The sequence below is a fragment of the Haliotis cracherodii genome, unplaced genomic scaffold (assembly GCF_022045235.1).
Source record: "Haliotis cracherodii isolate W230 unplaced genomic scaffold, xgHalCrac1.p SCAF_1, whole genome shotgun sequence".
Classification (NCBI taxonomy): domain Eukaryota; kingdom Metazoa; phylum Mollusca; class Gastropoda; order Lepetellida; family Haliotidae; genus Haliotis; species Haliotis cracherodii.
The window spans coordinates 60520281-60537899 of NW_027266264.1; the positions used below are offsets into that span (position 1 = coordinate 60520281).

A 17619-nucleotide genomic window follows, 5' to 3' on the forward strand; every position below is an offset into this window, starting at 1 on the left:
AAAGGCTGGGCGGAGGGAAAGTAATATGTTTCAGGGACTATGAGACAGACTAGTTTTGTGGGAACGCTTGTCGTTAATTGTAAGGATCTGAAAAGTCATATACGGTGTAATAAAATACTTCCAATGACCACCCTAACATGAACTGTTCATAGCCAAGATATCCGCGTAGCATAAAATAATATATGCACATAATAAGCAATGTATAACGTGGGATATGTATGAAAAAGGTTATTGGAAGAACATTAACGGAGAGATATCAAAATATTTTACTGCCCGTCATGTCATGGGTCTACCTTATAGGTCCCACCTTATTCTCTCTGTACACCAAACCAAAACAGCCATGTTAGTATCCTTTCCATTGCGGAACTGATGGAATGTCCTAAACAAGTCGATTTTTTGTTCCCAGATGTCCTGACGGAGGGCAAGACGGCACCAGCTCCACCGTCCTTGGGAAATACAAGTACGGAGTTGTTTGAAGTGTTCCTACAACATGTTAACTTAGTATCACGACATGCGAGTAGTACTAATACCCTCATTACGCATCCACACACATATACGTGTTTAGTGGCGTGACAAGACACATCAGTGTAGACAGTGTAAACTGCTGACTTCTCAGTCGGTACGTGTTCGGTGCTGTAGAGGAGCATGATAACAGTCATCGTCGCAGGCAAGTGACACGCTCTCTTCCCTTGCTCAACTTTACCTATTTAGGCGAGACTACTGCCCTACTTCAGAATATCAAAGTGAACCACGGCCAGTTGTGATCATATCCACTGACTGGGATATCTTGTGGTGTAAGGCGCCCTCTCTCGTTGTGTAGAGTTGCATCCCTTAGTCGTGTAGGATCAGCTTTTCCTTGGTTCGAATCCTGGTTGTCGATCCGGTTCTGATCCTTGGTCCGTAGCGCCACTCTTTTATAGGATTTAACCAAAGAGGTAAACGCCGTGATGTATCTGAAATACTGTTCATGGCGGCGTAAAAATCAACTCAATCATTCTTCGTTTGGACCGCGGGGAACCAATACGGTAACGTATTGCTGACACAGTTTCAACTTTCTATTTATCGCTAGGTTTCTGCTGTGTCATAGGAAATGTTTATAAACGTAAAAACACATATATATCGGCAACAATATTTTAGATAATAATATGACAGACAAAAACACCCGGATAACCGAAGATGAGAGTTCATACATCTACATCATAAACACAGAATTAGTCATTCACAATTATGATGTTATGCACTATTCCATACTTTCAGATTTAACGACATCAACGACACTGACAACATCTGTCGGGCACGACGGCGTCACAAGAACGACACAGATCATCACAGCTGATCCGGGCATATTTGATCTAGAAACAATCCCACTGATCATTGCGGCTTCCGGTGGGGTGATATTTTGGATAGGAGTCCTGTTGTTGATCACATTTTTCACGTGCAGGAAATCACGGAAATCGAAAAACAGAGTATCGCATGAAAATGATAATGTCAATAAAAAACTACAAACGATGAACAGTAAAGACAATGTCCTTGAGGTGAAGTATGCTCCGAAACAATCGCAGGAAATAAAGATCTCCAAGGTATCAGACCAAGTAACACTAGATGACTACAAATCACCAGACCAGGTCTACATGGAGAACTACCTGGCTCCACATCCGGTCTGCAGGAGCTACAGACCACCAGACCAGCTCTGTGTAGAGAAAGATCTGCCAGTGTATAACAACCAGATACCTTGTGTGTTTAACTATGACGCCCTTACCTCTGACCCCGACACATCACAGCCACGGTACGCCCAGTGTTCCCCTATCCACGACTACGCTACTATATCATGACCAGGGCAATACCGTAATTTGCTGCATGCTGATACAAACCCCGTTAATCCAGACTAGATAAAAGAACATTGTGATAATATTTCAAAAACATCATATAAGTCATTTGTAGAGTGCCTGTTTCAAGTCAGTGATATGCTCTTGAGAAGGAACAGCTCCGACGTGTGATTCAGTGGTATGCCTGTCTAATGAAGTCTTACGCTGAGTCATAAAGGAAGATAGATTCGGAGACAGCCTTGAGGATTGTATGACAATATGTTCCAGCTTTGGCAAAGGCTCCATCCCCAAAGGTGCTGGTGTGTGCACAGACTACATACGCTGACTAGCTGATCTTAGAGACAGGGACAGAATGGGCTCTTTTACGAGCTGGCTGATTTATTTGGGTGCTATTCTAAGCTGTGCTTTGAATACAAGGGCCATTCGAAGCCCCTTGGTAGTATTTTAGATATGGTTTTGATAAATATGGTGTCGTTTCAGTATTTAATACAAGTCGTCCGGAAACCAGCGTTTCCTTATCAAAGAGGTCCGGAGTACCGGGGTTTCACTGTATGATGTTGAACATCACGGTTGGTGGCTGGGACCATTACCGCGAGACCTTCAATATTTTGATCATTGATTAAAGCGTCGTACAATCGTCATTTGAAAAGAGGCGAGAGACTACCATACTCATGCTCTTCTAAAGTGCCTATATTCGATATCCTAATATAAACTAATATTACCTGTTTATTTATATCGCCTATGGTGTGCTTTGTGTACATAGTTACATACATAACACGGTCGCGTTGGAAGAGAACTGCCGTGTGACATGTATCAGAAACTGTTTGAAATGTGCACCCGGAAGTAGTGTCACCATCCATCCTGTATTTTCACATATCCCGAACTTCCATTTGTCTTTTAGAAATATTTACATATCACGTTGATTTAATAGATAGGATACCACAACTAACTGCTGACAACTTGGTGCAAGAACAGTGCGTGTGTAAGTTTCTCCTGGTGGTCGCAAGTACTGGGTCGCATGGAATGTTTGTTTGTTTGTTTAACGCCGTTAGTCAGGTTGCAACTCTGCAACCCCCCCCCCCCCCCCCCCCCCCCCCCCACACACACACACACACACACACACACACACACATCCGCGTATAGAAACAGCCTGAATTGTGACAACAAGGGTAGACATTGTTCAGAGATTCGTGGTAACAGATTATCTGTAAATGTTGTACATAGCTTTGTTCTCAATAAAGACATTCCTCGGTATAGCTTTACGTCGTTTTTAACAATAATGCAGCAATACCACGGAGAGAGACGTCATCTAATATAGACATCCTGGTTGAAACGTTACAGCTGTAAATCTGCTGACATGACAAATACTCGTGGAAGAGAACAAGCACTGATTTCGTGAATGAAGCGGGTTCTCGTGTAAGATGTGACACATTCATAAATATATTCATGCTGAGCAACTGTGTCGAGTAATGCCATTTATGATGATTTGATAGATTCTCTGATATGCAATAAATCTTTTCACATTTAATACAGTTACATATTATATAACCTTAAAGCGGTTATGAATCAGATGTGATAAATAATCGATGTTTTTTTTCAAATAAACTTGTGTTTGTCATAAACTTCTTTGTACCAAATATAGCTATCTTATATACATACAATGAATGATAAATGATTTGTACAGATGATCAATATAGGAAGTAATTTAATTTAAACGGCAACAACCACACTAACAACAATAATAATAACAACAACAACAACCTGCTCAAGCATGCTAAAAGCGCAACATTGTTAGTACTCAGTTCAGTGGATCATCTTCCTGGGGAGTATGCAGCTCAAACTGCCTCTGAAGCACTAAAAAGGTAAACGGCCACATTACCATCCCACCCTACCGGGTGCCCATTCACTGATGGGTGAACAGCGGCATATCCCGAACTTGCCACTTGCCGGAGGAGACCCCACACATAGCGTGTACTTCAGTGCCAGGCAGGGCCGGGGCCTGGGAACCCACAGAGACTGGTTCGATAATCTGGATGAGGATGCTGACATTTGGTACACTTCTGGTATAAGCACAAAGGCAACAAGGCCATTTGCTGTGTAATGTTTCAGAGAAGGTGTCTAAGTGGAAGTGGATATAAACTGCGCCGACAATAGGAAGTATACGCGCGAATTTGGATTTGGCTAAAGAATTACAATCGTTATCAAAGCATTACTTGGCTGAAAAAAAGTCGCCGAAACACTGCATGCTTTAGGTCCAAAACACAACTGTGGTGCCAGTATCAAATACTTCACCATAGAATAACCATTTCTTGTTTGTTTCCTGTCATAGCCACATTAAAAAATAGGTGACTCCCTTCTTTTGCCCAGCAAAAACACGGTTAAGTTTTGTTATTTTCTCTCTATTTTCTAGTATTTCCTTTCATTATTCATGATCGATTATTAACAATCGATCATAGAATGTCTTTTCAAACGAATATTCTTTACCAATTATTTTAGGTAGATTTTACTAAATTGGATGTGCATTGGCAAACAAAGTCAAGTTTCATGTGATCGTTGATAACAAGATCTAAAATATGACGAACTAAAATATGTCCGATGCATCCTTTCCTGTAGCAAGGTCTATGAAGCAGGCGAGGTGATTCCTTACATATAAGGACCACAATTTTACACAACATAAAGACAAACTAAAGCAAAATAAAAGTGAGATAAGGTCACCATTCTCGTAAAGTTTTAATAACAGAAATAATTTTCGTAATTCGTTTAAAATGATACCAATGATATATATTGTTGTTGTTGCATTAGGTGTTTAAGAGGTCGCCTTCTGCCTAGGCAATTTCGGCTGACCTGTCCCTCTTTGGGACTCCTGTGTGTGAGAAGGGTTCACATATCTATTGTGATTTCGGTGTTCACATAATTTCTGTTTTTGCATTGATATGATTTCTATTTTCTTATATTGATATGATTTCATTTTTATCCTTGGCTGCTCTGTTTATATATGTTCGAGCAGCTGTCCATCTCTCAGAAATAGAGTTAGTTTGGCCTTCGCTATTGCATCTCTTGGCTTTAGGAGATCTATGACAGATAGCGGATCTAACTGCAATTCTTGTTTTAACCGAGCCCGGGCTGGGGCATGGTCTTGACATTCTAGTAACAATGATATATAGTATTAGTATTGTTATATATAGTCTGTATAGTATTGTAAATTGTATTAACTTAACCATGTGTTAAAGCAACTGGAAGGCCTGGTTGTATACTGAATCAGTTTGTTAAAAGTGTTGTTTCTGCAAATGATTTGTGTAACTGTGTTGTGAATTATAAGACTCAGTTTGGAGTTAAGAATCACAGGTTTTGTTTTTGTAATTTCAGGTTATTTGAATTAAAGTTTTTAAAGCGATGCGTACGTGTTAACAAACAAAAGCTTTGTAAATTGGTTGTTGCGACAATTAAGCTGTTTAAACACTCGTCTGTTGTCCCCGGTTATGCTCGAGTGACTTGGCATGCAGACCATATATCTGACTGCTGACTGTTTAACGGGGGAAATGAACTTTAACACCAATTAAGAAATATTTACAATTAAAATGGCGAATGGATGAGAGGGTCCTGAAATTACTTGGGGTCACTAACTTCAGGTTTTTATAAGACACATCTCCATATTCCAGAACAAGTTAAATAAAAGACTTCGAACATAAAATATTGTGATTATGTATTCCTTATTCTTAAATCAAATCGTAAAAGCAGACACACTGGCGTAGCTTGCTTTAGACAATGTTGAGATAAGCCTATTCTCTTTAGTAAACTAGAGACGCAGGTAAGCTCGGTAAATGGCTATTAACAATTCAACCCAAGGTTGATAAGGCAGAAGGCGACCTCTTGTAGTCTTGAAACAACAATCAAATAGTCATACTGAACATTAACAACAGAGCTTTTAAATATTTATCGATTCTATAACACTTTATTGAAAAAGTCAGTACGAAATCATAATTTTTTTTCTCCAAAAATCCATACAAAACCATAGCATCTTTTTTTACAACAACATATTATCGAAAAAAAATATGTACATTTGCGCTGTATTTTGAAAATAGTATTTTGGAGGCAATACGAACTGAGAACCTTTCGTCTGTGTCCAACGATGATTTTTCGCAAACGTCCCGCGCCAAACAAGAGTTATCTTATCTTGAGTTATCGTCCTTGAACTTTGATGGCGGAAGAAGTTGTCTGAAGAGGTGAATTTCTTCCCTGTGTTCAAAATCAACTCGCATTAATTGCTACATGTGTCGATATTTTGTTTAAGGAGTTCCGTAAGCCGGTGTTGTAATCAATAATGTAAACATTGAAGGGGTATATCATCGCAAAATTGAGGAAAATAGACGAAAATTCTTTTCTCAGTTGGGGGTCACAAGTGTGTCGAAAATCTGAATTGAGACAAAAGTTTCCATGCTTGGGTCAATCCAGTTCACTAATGCCAACTTTTCTCAAAAGAAGAGTCCAGGTATGATATTTTTGTCATCTCGCAATTACTCTGTGACGTGTATTGCATATTGCAGGAGTCACACTGCTCGGAAAACGCGCCTAGATTTACGACCAGTTTCGATTGTGAAAGTGTACACACGACGATTTCATAAGTTTTATTAGATTATTTCATTGCTAATGACTAATGAGTGTAAAATTATGATTTGTTTCATTGCTCCCTTTGCATACCTATGTGCCTATCGGAGTTTACCTCTTTTAGAGTCAGGAATATTTCAAAATGAATTGTTTATGCTTTGTTTTATCATGTTTCTTATTGCCATTACCATAATATCACCACTGGCTTGTCTATATGTTTATTTGTCTAGTGTTGGAGTGGCACTTGTAGATTCATCAACCGAGAAACTTTGTGAATAAGCTCAATATACAATCAGCCTCAGAAAATAGTTCCTTTACTTTAAGAATAATGTAAACCTTAATTCCACTAGTCCTCAGTTTTTAGGTTGTCCTGCTGGAACAAGACAAAAATGTTTTAGATCTACTATGTTTGCATTTTCTCTGCGTTTTAAATAGTTCCAATTTGCAGCAAAATGGAAGCATTGAGGACTGAGTTCAGAATTATGAGTAGAGCCCCCAAATGTTTCTAGTTAATGAGGGCTATGATCAGTGGATTCTTATGAAATTTATGTGTCCTCTTCAATTTAGTTATCTAGACTGGCATAAATGTTGAAGGATAATACATAATATTACATATCCTCAGTCTTTTGCATGATCTGTGCTCAATGTGGTATCACTGTATGATTATGTGTGTCAGCACAATGTCAATAATGGAATATATTTAAACCTTCTTTTGTCAGGATTTGTGTTTATGCTGAATGAATTAATCTTGTCCTTGAATGAAAGCTTTAGTCATGATAACTGTTTGTAAGAATGAATTCAACAAATCCTTACGTCTTCTTGGGTTTGATACTTATTTGACAAATTGTCAACATCACCCCCACCCCTCACATACACATGCACCCATACCTCAACATTTCACTTCTAGTTCTAGAGTTCTAGCCCACATTTAATTCTTTCCACTGGTACCGTTGTCAAACACCATTTTAATATTTATGATGCTAGCGCTTAGATCTGATTACAATTTCATCTTTCAAGCAGTTAGTTTTATTTTGAATGTAAGGATTTTCCATCATTACATTCTTTACTATTAGCTTTCAAACCTCTTTACTATGTTAGGACCAGTGAAGATCCAGGTTAGAATTGATCTTCAGCAACAATGCTTGTCGTAAGTGGTGACTTATGGGATTGGGTAGTCAGACTCGCTGACTTGATGGATGTCATTGTATCCCAATTGCGTAGATTGATGCTCATGATGTCAATAACTGATTTGTCTGGTCCTGACTTGATTATTTACAGACCGCAGTCATACAGCTGGAATATTGCTGAGTGTGTCATTAATCAGTAAACAAACTATCTTAGGGTTATTGCTATTTTGGACAATTTGGGCACTTTAGCAGATGGCACTTATTTTAAATATGCCCAGTAAAGTTCACACTCAATTATCTGTTGTTTCCTTATTTAATGTAGAAACACTTGTTTGAAACAAAGCATGTAGTCAAGAATTCTTCACCATTACTCTTTTGTCAAAATGTTAAGGTTTAGGGGTCCCTAGTTTCAAATACTCTTGGGACAAACCTCAAGGATCTCTGAACCCCTCTTACTTTTGAACACTGAGAAACTGTAGTACTATGCTCATGTGTCAGATCTATCTTTAATCAGTTTTGATGATGTCCCTTCACCATTTTGAGTGTAATGTATTGATACAAGGTGAAGTATCACAATATATACTGATACAAGGCGAAGTATCACAATATGTATTGATACAAGGCAAAGTATCACAATATGTACTGATACAAGGCGAAGTATCACAATATGTATTGATACAAGGCGAAGTATCACAATATGTACTGATACAAGGCGAAGTATCACAATATATACTGATACAAGGCGAAGTATCACAATATGTATTGATACAAGGCAAAGTATCACAATATGTACTGATACAAGGCGAAGTATCACAATATGTATTGATACAAGGCGAAGTATCACAATATGTACTGATACAAGGCGAAGTATCACAATATGTACTGATACAAGGCGAAGTATCACAATATGTACTGATACAAGGCGAAGTATCACAATATGTATTGATACAAACCTAAGTATCTCAATATGTATTGATACAAGCCTAAGTATCACAATATGTACTGATACAAGGCGAAGTATCTCAATATGTATTGATACAAGCCTAAGTATCACAATATGTACTGATACAAGGCGAAGTATCTCAATATGTATTGATACAAGCCTAAGTATCACAATATGTACTGATACAAGGCGAAGTATCACAATAAATATTGATACATGAGGTATGCTTATCATACTTCCAAGTGACAAGCAGAACATTACACAAATGGGCAACCATGCCCCTGACAAAACTATATTGCAATACTTGTTTTGTATCGATAGATATTGTGATACTTGAGGCTTGTCTTTATACATATTGCAATACTTAGCCTAGTATCGATACATATTGTAAAACTTGAGTTTTGTATCAATACAAATGATAACACTGAAATACTTTTCGATACTCACCCACTTCAGGCGAACATTCTAATGCTAACATCTTTCACAGGAGACTGGAAAGTGTTTTGTTATTGCTATGAGTTGACTGCAAACATATTTACTCTTCATGTACCATCAGTAATATTCTCACTCACAGGGGAATCGCTATGCAGTTTTCAAAGTTTGTCTTCAGTTACTTGTCTAGAGATCTCAGCCAAGTCAAATATATTTCAGTTGCGTAAGCTCAGTCAATACTTTTATAAAGTTGGTTTATGCATCTACCAGCCCGAAAAATATGTAAAGAGAGAAACAGAGGGAAATTTGAAATGATATTTTTATTTTGCTGCTGCAATCTTCCATATTCACAACACAAATATTTGGCAAACATTATGTTAACATGGTTAAGTGACATTAACTCTGGGCCTGACAAACCTGGCTAGTTGAACACTGCAAATATGGCTACAGATTCAAATAATCTCTTAAAGATGAAAAAGTATCTGAAATGGCTCTTTTTTCCTTCTCCCTCCCCACCAGCATTTTGTACATAAAAAGTCTGTAAAACAATAAATGGAAAAAGGTCTGGTGGCCTTAGCCATGTTAGCTGAGGCTTGAACGATGCACTGCACTACGATCTCGTAATGTACTAGGGTCACATTATGATACACAATTCAGAAATGCTGCCTGGTATGTTAACAGAAACATTTCTAGGAATCCAAAGGTAGCCCTCCCAGTTGACTTGAGTCAGTTATTTACACAATGTCTTCAGGGGCGGTCGGGTAGCCTAGTGGTTAAAGCGTTCGCTCGTCACGCAGAAGACCCGGGTTTGATTCCCGACATAGGTACAATGTGTGAAGTCCATTTCTGGTGTCCCCTGCCGTGATATTGCAGGAATATTGCTAAAAGCGGCATAAAATCCAACTCACTCACTCACTACACAATGTCTTCAGCCCGTACCTGTGGGATGCCAGGTTAGTATAGGTCTCAGCAGCTACCTGGTGATCTGAGGTGAACAAATGGATCGGGTGGTGAGGCTCAATGACCTGGTTGATAATGTGTCATCATATCACGATCATTGTTCAAAATATCAATCACTGGATTGTCTGCTCCATATTTTATTATTTCATGTATTTACAGGCTCCCTTCATATGCTGTAGCACCCGTGAAGATCTGGGGTAGAATAGGTCTTCAGCAACCTGTACTTGCTGTAAAAGGCGACTATGCTTGTAAGAGGCGACTAACAGGATTGGGTGGGCAGACTCAGTGACTTGGTTGACGCATGTCATCGTATCCCAACTGCGTAGATTGATGCTTATGGTGTCAATCACTGGATTGTCTGGTCCATACTCGATTATTTACAGGCTGCTGTACAATGCCCCACCACAAACAAAAAAAACCATCATATGCTATGGCTGAAAAATTATGGGGTGCATCGTTTATGCAGCATACAAAACAAACAATCTTCAGCATGTTGACACATCTTGTGCCTGACAAGGAGAATATTACAGTTTGTGTTCATGCCATTTTCCATGTAACCTTTTTATACTTTTGTCTCGTTTTTTGTTAATGATTTACTATTGTAAAACTCATATTGAGGCATGGAGTATCGCAGTGCACCAAATGTTTGGTGAATTACTTAACTCCTGGGCCCATTTGCACAAAGCGATCTTAGTGCTAAGACTATCGTAACCCTATGGTAAAGTATGGGAGTTACGAGCATCTTCGCGCTAAGATCGCTTTGTGCAAGTGGGCCCTGGTTTTAGCTCACAATCAGGGCATTCCCATTGGTAATAGTCCACGTGTTAGAAAAGCACTGAATGGGTTTGTTTAGGCCATTGATTAGCCGTTAACTGATGGCAGCTAAGTTTCTCAGCGCCTCCCCCATTGTTGTTTGTTAGTTGTTTAACAATGCACTCAGCAATATACCAACTATATGATGGCGGTCTGTAAATAATTGAGTCTGAACCAGACAATCCAGTGATTGACATCATGAACATCTATCCAAACAACTGGGATACGATGACATGCATCAACCAAGTCAGTGAGCCTGACCACCCAATCCTATTAGTCACCTCTTACAACAAGCATAGTTGCCTTTTACGACAAGCATGGGTTGCTTAAGACCTGTTCTACCACAGACCTTCCTATTAATCATTACGTTAGGGGTATCATTCAATAGTAATTTTACAATTGACTCAAAACTATCTTGATATATATGAATTATTCTGTATGTGTATAGTTACCTATTTCTACCTGCAATTAAATCAACTTTATGCCAAATATGAACCTGGCTTTGCCTTTGAATGTTAAAAATTGAATATTGTGCCTTCTCACTGTCCAACGGGATGGTTGGGTAGCCTTGGGGTTAAAGCGTTCTCTCATCTCCCTGACGACCCGGGTTCAATTCCCGACATGGGTACAATGTGTGAAGCCCATTTCTGGTTTCCCCCCACCGTGATATTGCTGGAATATTGCTTAACGCGGTGTAAAACCTCACTCACTCACTCACTACACAATGTCTTCAGCCCGTACCTGTGGGATGCCAGGTTAGGATAGGTCTCAGCAGCTAACTGATGATCAGAGGTAAACAAATGGATCAGGTGGTGAGGCTCAATGACCTGGTTGATAATGTGTCATCATATCACCATCATTGTTAACAATCTCAATCACTGGATTGTCTGCTCCATATTTGATTATTTCATGTATTTACAGGCTCCATTCATATGCTGTAGAACCCGTGAAGATCTGGGGTAGAATAGGTCTTCAGCAACCTGGATATTGCTGGAATATTGCTAAAAGCGGCGTAAAACCATACTCACTCATTTAAAAGTATAAAAGTTCTCACTCTGTATGTGCTTCTCTTTTCAGGAGTTCACAAATTTGACAGCAGCCAAAGATGTGATCTAGACCTGCCAGCCTCGTCTATAAAACTGTCACAATGGCTTCCGGTCCCTTCACTGCTGCTGGGCAGCTGGGTAGCAACATGATGTGTATGGGTGTGCCAGCACTCAACTACGCTTACATGAACATGATGAGAAATCCCAATAGTGCTCTTGCCCATTTAGCAGAAAACCAGGTAAATCCAAACCTGGAGACTCAGATCAGGAACCACATTGGTGAGAACTCACTGATCAGCGTCTTGCATACTCCAGATGGAAAGGTGTTCCGGTGTAATTTGTGCGCCAAGTCGTTCTCCATATGGACTGAACTTGAAATACACTTGCGAACTCACGCTGGGGAGGGTGGGGCTACAACTGGTCACGTGACCCAAGTGTTCAATGAGGAAGGGGAGACAACTTTCGGTTGCAATCTCTGTGAGAAGAAGTTCAAAGTGTGGGGTCACTTGCAAGCTCACATTCGCAGTCATACAAATGTCAACAAGGACAAAGGACACATGAACTTGCAGAATCACATCAATATTCAGAATCAGAACCAGAATACCAATCAAAACCCCGAACTTCAAAACCTCGAGCATAGGGACAATGGTCAGAAGTCTCAGAATGAACCAAAAATGAATGCTAACCTAGGTAACCTCTCTAACGGTGAAAACATTTTGCAAAAATTGTCAATTTTCATGTGTAATGTGTGTACGAAAACATTCAAAACACGAGAACAGTTGCAGGAACATGGAAAGCAGCACAATCACAACCTGGATGGTCGAAAGGAAGGCACCTGTATGAACGTAGGAACTGATCCAATGGATATCTCTTTTGACTGTAATCTTTGTGCCAGAACTTTTTCCGCTCGTGAGTTGTTTCAAGACCACATGAAGAGTCATGTGAATGACCGTGCTGCCCTCTACATGATGTACACACCAGACAAGGAATGCCCCTACAAATGTAATTTCTGTGGGGAGACATTTAAGGTGATGATGAACCTCCAAAACCATATCAAAACGCACATGCTTAACACCAACATGAACACAACGAAGATCAAGACGGAGAAGCAGTTTAAATGCACAGAATGCAAGAAGTCGTACGACGTCTGGGGCCACCTTCAGGCCCACATGAAGAAACACACTGGCGAGAGCAAAAGTGCTGCTCAGCTGGTTGAAGGTCAGATTCCCTTCAAGTGTGAAGTTTGTGAGAAAATCTTTTCTGCCAAAGCTCACTTGATGGGGCACATGAAAAGTCACGGAGATCCGGCTGTTTGTGACATTTGTGGGAAGGAATTCATGTCCCAGAATCATCTACAGCGACACAGGATTATCCACACAGGGGAACGGCCCCATAAGTGTGACATCTGTGGAATGAAATTCATTCGCAAGGAACACCTGAAGAGACATGTGATGACGCACTTGGCAGACAAGTCGGTCATGTGCGGATGTGACATGTGCGGCAAATTTTTCAGCCGACCTGAGCATTTGCGTCGTCACTATCGCATGCACACTGGGGAGCGGCCTTTCAAATGTGACCTTTGTGAGAAAGAATACTCTCGTAAGGATCGCCTCCAACACCACATGAGAAGCCATGAGAAGGAAGTCCGGGATGTGCTGATGAACAGTGCATTCAATATGAATGAGATGGTGGGCCAGACTATGAAACGGTCGTCGTCAGGCGGAGAAGGACAAACAAGCTCCAACTCCAGCATCTCCAGTCAGTCCTCCAATGGTGATGTCAACCAACAACAACAACAACAGCAACAGCAACAACAACAACAGCAACAACAACAGCAACAACAACAACAACAACAGCAACAACCTTCCAATCAGTCCTACCCTCAAGTCTCTAGTGCTCAGCAGTTCTCTCACTCCCCCGACATGAGCATGAGTCAAGCTTCCTTGTCATCCAACAACCAGAATCATAATCACAATAACGGCAACAATGGCGAAGCTCCAACCCATGCAGAGCTTGCGGCCGCTTGCAGCAGCCCTGCACTTGCCCAGGCGCCAATCATCACAGCGGAACAAGCTGTTCGGCTGTCACAGAGTATCAATGTGCCCAACTGCAGTCAGGCCCAGATGATGAATAACGCCATCAAGGTCCCATTAGTGTGCTCTTCCCCGGCAACGATCATTGCCCCAGCGATCGCTCTGCAGACCATTGGTCAAGGCCTGCACATGCCTGGTCAGAACATAGGACTTGCTGGTCTTCAGGACCGTCAGCACATGATGCATGGACACACAATGGACGGGAACTTAGGTCCAGGTCAGATGTTGAATATGCTGAGGCAGACTCATACGCCTGTTAGCCACTATGGGAACTCTTGTTAAGGAGACCTGTGTTGTTTAGTTAGTGGTGCACATACATCCCCTTGTGGTGCACATGCATCCTCTAGTGGTGCAATGCATCCCCTAGATTCCCAGTAGACTTTAGTAGACCAACATCCGTGGGGGGCAGTGTTAATAGCGACTTGAGACAGTCTAGACTGGAAGGTATGATCCTTAGTAGATGCCTGCCAGTCACCTTGAGCCATGCTTAACAGCTTGGCAATGATCATGTTTATGTCTCCCATGATGTACAATATGGAGGTGTGAATTGTCATATCTTGTATTAAGCATGTGTGCATTTTTGTTGTCATGGTAACAGTCTCCACATAGTGCTAGATTTTATTTTGATGATTCAGCAAAGTATCATGGAACTTGTTTCCGTAATTGGCCATGGTTTTGTTTGAATATTTTCGAAGTATTAGGTCTACAGATATCCTGAACTCCAACAATATAAATATGAGACCAAGGAGACGGTGCCATGTACACCCCAGTTGAGCATTTGAAAATAATATTCTATTTCTGAACTTTTCTGTACTCACTCCCAAGTAGATGCAACAGTTCAGATGGAACCTTGGGTAGTGGATGCGTGTTACATGTTGGGGCAGGAGTGATCAACTTGTCTCAGTCGCCGGCAGAGGACTGGAACGTGGGATGTCATCTTGTTAAATGTGTTAATATCATGTTTTTTTCTGAAGCTGCTTAAGGCTGTGTAGAGTGGTGTAGGAAATGTCCTATCAGAAATATGCATAGTTTAAATCTGCTTATAAGGTTTATGTGCCAAATGATTTAGTTTTAATCTTCAACTTGCCTGAAAAACTGATGGTGTTGTTTGTAGCCAACAGTGATGCTGGTTGGGCAAGTCTTGTTGTTCTAATAGTGTTCATTTCTTAATATTTGATTTTGCAGATTTTATTAAATTGTTCTGAGCATTGACATGATATATGAGACAAGGTGTCTTCTTAAAAATATAAACATTCATAACAGCACATTTTGCAGTTAGTAATGATATTGGGCCCTTGATATTTTCTATGGAAATGTACTTGACACATCAACACATTCAATTATTTTCTTATTTCATGAACCTAAAGATAAAAATAGTTTATTTGATAATGTTGTTGACAAGAAAGCAAGAAAAGTCATATTTTATTTTGTACATATAAGACCACAGAAAGAAGCTGAGATAAATTTTAAAGGGATGTTTTTCGTTTATGGATCTGACAACACAAAATTTCACAGCTGTTGGAAACAAATATAAATAATGTAGAGCTGAATACACTTACTTTCAATTAAGGGTAAGTAGGTTGTTGTTTTCAAAAACAAGTCCCTGCAACCATGTTGAAGAACCAGTGTAAAGTTAGAATTTGGAAAATATTTTTATGTAAACTCCTATTTTTTTCACTCGGTACCACTGAAAAAGGTCAGGGTTGGCACAAAGAATTAGAGTTGGTTGGGTAATGGCAACCACATCCCTTTATCTAAGGCTATAATGATGCACATTTTTGCAGTGTTGAAACTTAAAAATGGGTCAATATCGGAATGGAAATAGCCTGTTTCTATAATTTTTGTTCTGATTTTTCCTGATCACAAGACATATTTAAGAAGACGTTTATTTAGTGAAAATGATTTTTAAGTTAATTTTTTAGCAAAGCTATCTAAAAACCAAGTATCGTAATTATGTACAAACCCTAATAACCATGAAGATTTTAGTGCTTGCACATCCTGCATTTTGAAATCCATTTCTGTGTTTTCATTAAAGTAACATGAGCCATGGATTGATATAAGGTACTTTTAGTGTGTCAGTACTTACGACTAAATGTTGCTGAAGAGCAATCATATGTCAATACTAACAATCAAAATAGTTGTGTGAATAGAGACACTTTTCTGCAATATGTTTTGTTTGCCAGTAACTGACTTTATGGTGTGTTAAGTGTTCAGTTGTATGTTTGTTAATATACATTATTCTTTAGCATTTAATTTTTTCGTACACATACCATGTATTTTATGTTGCATGCCCATTTCATAATGTACACTGACCGATCACTCAGCATCACTTGTTAATATCGAAGTCACATTTGCCGACGGGCATGGTTGTGAACCAGCTATAATTATTAGTTAGATTTTTCGTTGTACTTTGTTCTTTTTATCTGTCCAAAAATATTTACTTGATTTTATTTTGTATTTTACAAAACCAAACCAGGGTTTTGAATGATGTACATTTACATAAACACGTCTTATTTCATCAAGTATGGACCTTGTTCTGTTTAACTCAAAACTTTATTTGTGTGCACTTTGAAATGAAAACCTATGTCCATCCACTTTTCTTCAGTGCTTTGACCTTCATACCAAAATGTTTTATGATGTGTTATAGTGGCGTATAAGCAAGGAGTTACCTCCCTTGGACCAGTAACCAACTATCTAGGGCATTTTGAATAGGTTAAAATTGATTGTTTTCTTCTAAATGCTTCGTATATGATAGGATTCCAATATGTGGGCATTATGAGTTCTTTTTTGGTTTATGCTAGGATTATGATATTTTGTATGTATTCTGAAATTCCTAATAAGTTTATGCTTCTGACTTGTATTAAGTTGAAGCCATGAAGGAGGTGTTTATCTAAAGTGGATTAGAATTTGAATTTTGACACCAGTAAACTGATTTACCTATGGCATATTAGTGACACTGGTAGATTATTGCTGTTTGGAAGTAAAAGTCCGGAATTATTGGAGTTCTTACATGATGGTAAAACTTAGATGTTATTCACCTGAATTTTTGCAGTCATTACTTTGATACTTCTGACAAATAACACAGACATGAAATTGACACAAATATAACTTTGGTAGGTTCATTTTGATCAGCCTTGAGATTTAAAGGTAATTGGTTCTGTCTAAAAATATCCTGATATATATGAAGTCTCTTTCTGCTTGAATGTTTTTGTGTAAAAAGATATTTTTCTGAAAGTTTGCATGTACTTATTTGCTTAGCCGTAGCCTATAGAAGTAGATATGCATGAATATTGGTAGTATATGTATTAGCCATTGTCCATGTATTTTGAACATATTTATTTTGAATCTGTTTCAGCTGGTTCACAAGGATCTTTCATATTTTCCCCTGTTTATGATAGAGAGGTTATTCGTGTGAATATTATGACAACTTGTTTGAGATCCCAGTTCGTTTCCCCTGTGTTCAGAATTTCAGCAATGTTGCTATGTCCTGGTGAGATGCTGTTTTCATGCATTCTATCATTCATGGAAAGGGCTGCAGACATAGGTGTTTGTTGCACAGGTCTGTGTTCTATGAACATGTTATCATCCACTGTCTAACTTGTTCTATTTGTATTTGTATGAACCGAGGGAACATTTCAAGTAGCACTAAAGTTCAGCAGTCATAAACAATCAATGTTTTTAAATGGTCCAATTATGATTATAATTAATGCCACAAATTAATTATTGTTTCATCCAAATTATCAAAAATGTGAGGCAAGAGACATTTTAGTGTTG

General features: G+C 39.1%; 1 protein-coding gene across 2 annotated transcripts; it reads left to right on the plus strand.

The window, feature by feature from the left end:
* Positions 1-6009: 6009 nt before the first annotated feature.
* On the plus strand, positions 6010-16869 carry LOC139460850 (zinc finger protein 431-like). 2 transcript variants are annotated; one of them, XM_071243295.1, is made up of 2 exons: positions 6010-6049; positions 11784-16869. In XM_071243295.1, exon 2 carries the CDS (start codon positions 11854-11856, stop codon positions 14125-14127), a length of 2274 nt encoding a protein of 757 aa, XP_071099396.1. In that variant the 5' UTR covers positions 6010-6049; positions 11784-11853; the 3' UTR covers positions 14128-16869. The 2 variants fall into 2 exon arrangements, with proteins under 2 accessions (XP_071099396.1, XP_071098793.1); XM_071242692.1 differs by having other exon boundaries at positions 6026-6315.
* Positions 16870-17619: the final 750 nt, after the last annotated feature.

Coding starts and splice junctions, on each gene's coding strand:
- LOC139460850 (XM_071243295.1), top strand. CDS start 11,854: ATGGCTTCCGGTCCCTTCACTGCTGCTGGGCAGCTGGGTAGCAACATG.